Genomic DNA, 8,163 nt, shown 5'->3' on the forward strand with positions numbered 1-8,163 from the left:
TATGTTTTCATGACTTTGAGAAGTTGTCTTTGGTCTTTTGTTTGTTTTAAGAGGAGATTAAAATCCCATATAGGTTTTCATCTTTGAAGAAAGGATAACTTATTTACTATGTGTGACAAATATACAGTTTGGCTTCCAAAAACAAGTGGGAACATTCCATATAAGGACACCTAATGATGCTCACAATGAGGTTCACAATACAGTGAACCTCTACAATGTTTTTGGTGACTGTGAATGGGTTCCCTGAAGTTCCCTGCAGATGTCATGGACCTCTCTCCACAGACCTAGGTTAAGTATCTGTTAGAAATCCAGGGAGTTACCATATGGGAATAGACTGCTAGTCAGAAAAATTAAGAACTGGCTCAGGCCTTTGACAAAAATATAAAACTCTGAAAATCTCTAATCAAGTAATTATTTGTTATCTTGATATTAATCATTTAGGAAAAAACTTACATTTGCCAGTATCAGGAACTAAATCTGATGTACATTTTATTAAATTTATTCAGAGTCATATTTGGTAAAATTTATACAGGCAACAACTCTTCATTACTAGAAGATTGCAGCCATCTTCCAGTGGAAGATTATAAATCCCTATTTAAGTATTTCTATCTTTAGCTTGGAAAATCGGCTTGGATTGAAAAGTGCCACTCTGACTACCGAAAATGTAAACCACATTTACTAAGTACCTGTTGAAAGATGGTGCGGAATAATTTGAGAATGCTAGGAGAAGGTATGTTTAGTTAAAGCAACATGCATTGAGGTTAGAAATCAAGACGGAAAAAAAGACCATTAAAAGTAATCCACATGAACACCTTTGGAGGTGCATAATGCAAACTGTTTGTTAAATACAACATCACAAGACAAAACTCTAATGTGTAGATTTCTGTTCTAGAAAAGGCTTATTGTCAAGATAAACAGTGTAGTTTTTGGGAAAAAAAGTCCTGTCAGCACTAGCAAAAAGGGGAACGTCTTAAAAATAAAAACTTTCTCCGCTTGAGGAGTACTTCTGTGTACTTTTGACTCCTAATTTTGCTGCTTTGACCATGATCCACTTCCTGAAAACACCCCTAAGTGGTCATCCCAAAGATGAGAAAGATGCAAATAACAACAGAATAAGTAAAACAGTAATAAATAGAAAGAGAGTTTCAAGATTATTTTTGCAGGAGATGTTGGAAGCTTGCAAGTTTTGGTCCATTTTTTATTGGAGGAAAAACCAAAGTAAAGAAGAATTGCACTACAAGCAATTACTTCTGTGCGTGACAGAAGAAGACAAATGAAAGCAAAACACTGTGGAACTTGATTTCTTGCCAGAAAAACCTGGTGTATTGTTAGGTTACATCTTTATTTCTACAGTGTTTCAGCTCAAGATCTTATCACACTCTCTTAACTCCGGAGTCATGCAGTATCGATACTAAAAAGAACCACAGACTTTTAAAGTAAAGCTTGAAATGGGATTGCTTCCCACCTGTATGGCCCAGTGCGGAGACACCTGACAGCAGTAGAAAATCTTCATGCGTTCAGATACTGACGTATTTACATCTTCAAACTGATCTGCAAGTGCCTGGTAAATGCAAAGTATATACTGATTTAGTATTTTTTTAAGACTTAATGAACCTGAAAAAAATAAAATTCAAAGCATTCAGGATTTTAAACATCCTTGACAAAATGGAAAAATTATATTAAAGACACACTAAACACCAGTAAGCTTAAACTGTAGTGTTTTTATTACCCTATGTAAGAAAATCTAATAAAAATCTATGTTAAAACTCTTTATTATAGATAACAATAAAAAAGCTTTGAAGATACTAAAATTTCAAAGTGCATGTAACAGTAAAAAGAATCCATTTTACAGTCCCAACAAAATACTTGCAGAGTAAAACTGTGTAAAATATTAAAGTGACCTTGCCTAGTGCATTTCAATCCTTCAGCTAGCTTTTCCGTAAGATAGTATTGATGTGCATTGGGCATAAAAATTCTTATTAAAAGGAGAGAACAACAAACGCATTATAGTGGACCATGCACTTTTGGAAACACAGTTCTAATATAGAATATTATTGTGACTGAAGTACAATTCAATTCAGGCTTTTTTTTTTTTTTTTCTTTTGATGGAACTTTGGATTGTTGAAGTGTTTTCTTCTGAAACTCTTTGAAAGAGAGCAGTAACTTCTGCATAGCAAAAATGGAGCAGCTTCAGCAGTAACTTTTTCTCTGAAAATCCACAACAAAGTTATTTATATCAAAATTCAATAGGAAGGATAAAATATTAAAGGTAGCTATGGCCAGAAAGTTGGTTGGAAACTCCAAGATAAGGGAGAACCCTCTTCAAATGCCAGTCATCACTAAGCTAGCAAATTTAAATACAGAAACATAAATAAGGGAATATTAAATTACTTGCTTTCACATGATTCACCTATCCAAGACTCACATATAACTCAGTCAAAGATTTATAGAAGGAGCTAGACAGGTTCTCAGAATTTTCTCGGCATGGAAAATGAATGCAAAGACTCCCAAACAAAAGAAAAAAATAGATAGGCTCACTTCTTTCTCTCCAAATTCAACAGCTGGCTAGCCAACCTGCACCAATAATGGAAATAATTGTTGTGTAAAATAAAATAATCAGTTATGTGATTTAAACTGCTAAGCATCTTGTAACTGCTATGGATGTTAATGGGATTTATTAGGTGGCTGCATTATTTTAATAGGAAAAAGAAAATCGCAACATGCACCAAAAATACAGTCTTTCAATCAATGCTTAACCTTCTAATTTTTGATACTAATATTTAAAATATTCAATCTTATTCTCATTCACTCTCATCAAATTATCTTCAGAGACCTGTTCCTAGAGATTATCCAGAAACCTACCCCAAGAAAGTTTATAGCAAGTAAAGGGACAGACTAATAAAATCACATTCCTTCACACAGTTCCAAGCAATCCAAAAGGAGTCAGATTCAAATAAAACCTTTAAGGTGATATTATTTAAATACAGAGTTTACTTGATTGTGAACTATATATCAAATCATATTTTGCAGTTTCAATTCTGTTGAAATGTTCTAATGCTGTGCAGAAGCACATTTTTCTATATTCTGTTGCAACAAAAATTAAACTGAAAAATTCTCCAATTCCTTGTGTAATCATTTTACAAGACCAGACAAAGTAGTAAACTGCAGTTGGAAAATTTAAAAATAATAATCGCTCTAAGCCTCAGCAAAGCCAGAAAATCCTAAAAATTTCCTGCAAAATATTTTTTTGAGGAGAACAGGGAGATGAAAGGCAGAAAATGTTTTAAGTCAATCAATACATTTTGTTCCTGTTTCAGCTTTTTTTTATTATTATTATTTCTATTGCTCAAAAAAAACCCCAACCCTGTAATTCAATGAAAAGCACTTTTTTGAAAGCAACAAATTTTATTGGAAAATTTGTGGCAGCATCTTTTCTATACTTCCGAAGCAGAAAAGCCTAATGTAAATGACATGCTGTAAGAGAATATGACTATTAGCAAGTAGAATTCTCCTCCTTCCGAGAACACTGTACTCTGTTCTGAGTTCCAACAAAACCTGCTAATTTAGGTAGAACATATGAATATTACACATTCCCTAAAAAAGAGTAAAAGCTAATCAGCTTTAGACGATACTAAAATCCATGGTTTATGCACACTCCTATACATCAAAAAAATAAGCTGGTAGCTCTGCCTACTAGTGAAGTACAGAAAATAAGTTACTAAAAATTGTTGAATTCTGCATTTCTGAATTATGCTGGAAGAAATAAAATTTGGGTTGTATAATGGCGAGAAAATGATAATCCTAACCTTACTACACAGCTAGTATCTAATCACAGAACAATAAATCAATAAAGTGAACAAGAAAACACTGCCAAATGAGCATTCTTTTTCATTAATAATCTTCAACATAAATACAATGTAAAAAAGAATCTGTAAATACAGAATATTTGCAACACAGTGAAAAGATTTGCTGTCTTAGTTTAACTCAAGCCTCAAATTTCTGTCTTGGAAGTTTTAAAATAGAATTACAGCAGAAATTAACTAAAAGTCACAACTCTAAATGATACATGAGTTCTTTCATGTGTAACATTTAAAAACGTTAAGCTTAGACCACACCACCACCACATAACACACCCTTTCCCCAAGGCTTGAGCTGCCATGGATAATGACTTCTTCAAAAACCACAGTATTGAGAGATTCATTAATCCAGCCCGGAAACAGCAAAACCATAGATGGTTTTGATGGAATTTTATACCACGAGCAACGACTACATTATTGCCACATGAAAGTGGGAGAAAACAGCTCTAGAATCTAGAATTCATTCTCCCCATCTCATACTCAAATCTCTGGTACAAGATTAAGTAGTACAATTGTCAGCCTGTGCTTGGGATTTGTATACGATGTTAATTTGAAATTATCACAGAGTTTTTACCACTTTACTAATCAACCTCAGTCTAATTATTCTATTAATCAAACTCAGATGGTCATTATCCATGACCCGAGTACATGAAGTTTGTAAAGGACTTTTTCCACCTTGGATGTCATTTCCATATATTCATTCCCATTCCCCTTGCTTCACTTCTATGTTCAACTTGTGTAACATCACTATGGTCCTGATGGTATCAGCTTTGATTCTGAGCCTGCTTGAATTTAAACCTCTTTATCATCTACACATTTTTTACTGTCCTTTTCCTTAATGGCTGACAAAAGCTAGAGCTTTTGCTCTTTAGCCAGACCCTATCTCTGTATTCTATCTCTGGAAATACTATCACATCTTACGGTTTCTCGTCAGAGATGTCATTTTCTTTCTGGCATAATGCTATTTGTTTTCTCAACCAACTCATAGTACAGCTTTTAAATTTGTTATTCATCCAACTGGTCTGAAATCCTTCCCTCATAGTATCATCCCTTTTGTTAGAACATTGTCGCCAAGTAGTTTTTGCATCTGAGGTAAATAAATGGCAGACCTTCCCATCCTTCTTTCTATTCTCACTCTCTTTATTCTGGATGGAATAGCTTACTTTCTCAAAAAAAAAAGTCCTTTACTATGTAAAACTGTAACTATGTATCTCCTGAGCCAATCTTATTGAGGGGGAAAAAAACCAACCAACACGACAAACAAAAAACCAAACCAAACGCCCATCTTCTGAAAAGAGCAAGATACTCATTACTTGTAAAAAAACTTGAAAACAGCATTCCACTCTTGTTTGTGCAGCAACTATTTTATTCCATAAGGACCTCTCCCCTCAATAACACTGAAGATAGGCCTGTCCATACTCAAACTTAACATCAATGGCGTCAATAAAACATCTCCTTCAAAACGGTCTTGATCTATAGGCAGCATTTTATCCATGGTATTTCATCTCACTTCTTCCCAGCCTTTCATATCAGTGATTTACAGTGCAACTGCACCATTTTTCCTTTTACTAATCTTTTCCAACAAAAGCATTCCCAGTTTTAGTGTTCCAGTCACAATTGCTCCACAATACTTCTCATCTGTGCAAAATCTTGTTTCACAGACTGCATCAATAATCATAGCTTGTTTATTCTGGTGGCCTGTCTTGTCCCCCGTTGACCGGGCATCCATACAGCTGTTTCCTACTGACTAAACCCTACCAAAACCATTAGTTTTTACTATTTTAGTACCTGATTACTTGCTGTGCACTTAGCAGTACCGCAATTTCTACCCTTGTTAGCATCTTCCTTTGATTTATTCTGGTACACTTGATGTTCCTCTTTATGACTTTGTAGGCAGGAAGATTAGACAAGTTTTTTTGTAGTCTTCTCCTGCTTCTCAAGTTTAGAGAACTTGTCAGTTTGCCAGACTCAATCCTTAGTTAATCCCTCTGGGACTCCAGTGGTGACCATTCACCCAAGAGTCCTTTCCACACAAATGCTCACAATGGCTATTAACCACAATGTCTCTCTATCACCTCACCCTGAAAAAGATGTTGAATGCGGCATTATCTCACCCTGCCTTTGCCTTCCTCCTCTAACAGCTCTTAAGATGTCCCACTTATTACAGGTGTTCACCATATTTAATATGGGTTTAGCTTGATTTATGCCAAAGGAAACTGATACTATCATATGTTCCGCTTTGCCTCTATTGCCATGGTCCAGCAAATGCTACCAAATTGGTACCTTAATTCCAGAGGATGAATGGAAAAGTACCTTTCAGTCTTTTCTAACACAAAAACTCCAGACACACCACATTTTCATGATGTTCTTGTGATTCTTGGGTCCTTTTTCTTCAATTTCTCCAGAGTCTGAATACTCCTTCTGAAAATCCCACGCATCAACCTGACCTCTCCACATTCTGCCTAATTACTTACTTCCATTTTCCTTATCCTTCCTCTATTTCTATCCATTACCTCTGTATTATAATTGGCAAGTTGATGTCACAACTCTACTGCTCTTGTATTCTAGCTGCTCTCTTAGCTCTGCACTTCTTCCAATAATTCTCCTGCTGGCCATGTGCTTTGTGGGTAGGTTTATTTAGCAAAACTCAGTAAGTCTTCAGCAAACCATGCAGCCTTGTTAATGTTTTCCTTCTTCATACCATAAAAACAAAATCCAAGCTTTAGCATCTGCGTCTATGACTACAGGTTACAGTTTGTTCATAAGCTTTGTCAAATGACACTTAAAGCAAATTAATTTTAATGTAGTCAAAGATAAAAAAAATACTACCATTTCTGTATCCATATCTATTATTTTCCTCTGCTTTGTCCCACTTTCAATATTACACGCAAGCACCAACATCATATTCTATCCTATACAAGAAAGTAAGGTGATTAACCCTCTCCTTGCTTAGCTTTTCAGCCTCTTGCTTAGGCCACTCATGACCCATGCTTAGGCTTAGAAGGTAAGTACATACCAGCATATACTATAAACAGAAAGTTTTCCCTTCAGGTATCAAAACTAATACATTTGCCCCTTTTTTGTTCTGCTTTCTGAGCTTATGAAAATTACAAACTACACAGCAGTGAAACATACTGTATTTGCTGAACACCTACTATCCTAGCCCTTCATTTGATAAAAGTATACTGGGAGTATGTAAAAATTTAAGTACCTCCTCAAGAAAGAAAGGGAAAAGAAAGACCTTATGAAAAACTGCACAATACTGAAACAACAAATTAGCATATTAATCTTGGATTAAAAACTAAACAGATAATACAGGTTTTACAAATGGCCAATTCTGGGCATCTGCCTTTACTTACACAACTTGTATACCTTTGTAAGCGCCAAAGTACAGACACTAGTTTTGGGACTGTCTGGGTGGGTCTTGGCTTCTGCATCAGGCACAGAAGTGCCTGATGGTGCAAAGACACAGTTGTAATAGTTCTGCTGCTTGTAAATAAAGTGTTTAGAGACAAAGATGGTAAGAATTAAAATCATGTCTGTAAGGAAAACAATCCTGCTGTCTCATCTCACGATGACAATGGTTTCTACGACTTCAGTGCACATATAGCCCAAATTGAACTGGGTTTACCTATGTTATTCACTCAAGAAGAAGGTAGAGGAACTCTTCCTAAAAGTAACAGCAACTACATGTGTAAATCTATGGTTGTACAATTACAAAGTTCTTACTTTATTCATAAGCTTATTTTACAAATTATGAATAATGAGGAAAATTTATCATCAAAAAGTTCCTTTGATTCCTTACCACAGAACTCAGTCACACAGATATAGTTTCAATGCTTAGTATTTATGACATTTTAGATGGACATTTTATAAAATGTATGGACATTTTATAAAGCTTCTACAACAAGAAGCTTTTGTGGACCTTATAATATTCAGAGACTTCTGGAAAACTTCCAGAGATTCATCATTAAATTAATTCAAACTTTCATGCAGCTTAACACCGAATTCTAAATGCTTTAAAATCCTTACTTTTGGGGGCAGTGATATCAAAGTACTTGTCTAACAGAAAAGCTACATACTTCTTGAAGCTTCAAAACTTGAAGTTTCAAAACTTGAAGTGGCTTTCCTATTTTTGAAACTGTCCACTGCCAAATTACATTTTCTAACAGTAATGCCTGAAAAATGCTGCACAAGAAAGAACTGCAGTTCGAGTTAATTTGGGATGTATTACAACAGCAACTGTTCTGCAACAGCATACTCAATAATACATAAATACAGAATTACTAATAAAAGCTGCATTCCT

General features: G+C 35.0%; 1 protein-coding gene across 1 annotated transcript in view; it reads right to left on the bottom strand.

The window, feature by feature from the left end:
- TTC27 (tetratricopeptide repeat domain 27) overlaps window positions 1-8,163 on the bottom strand; it is a gene marked incomplete at its 5' end in the record, with an annotated part of 110,557 nt that overhangs the window by 31,351 nt on the left and 71,043 nt on the right. Inside the window, one exon of the mRNA XM_010017188.1 lies at window positions 1,466-1,561. Coding sequence (XP_010015490.1) covers window positions 1,466-1,561 — 96 coding nt within the window. The remainder of the gene's footprint in view (window positions 1-1,465; window positions 1,562-8,163) is intronic.

The sequence above is a fragment of the Nestor notabilis genome, unplaced genomic scaffold (assembly GCF_000696875.1).
Source record: "Nestor notabilis isolate BGI_N333 unplaced genomic scaffold, ASM69687v1 scaffold6786, whole genome shotgun sequence".
NCBI lineage: Eukaryota > Metazoa > Chordata > Aves > Psittaciformes > Psittacidae > Nestor > Nestor notabilis.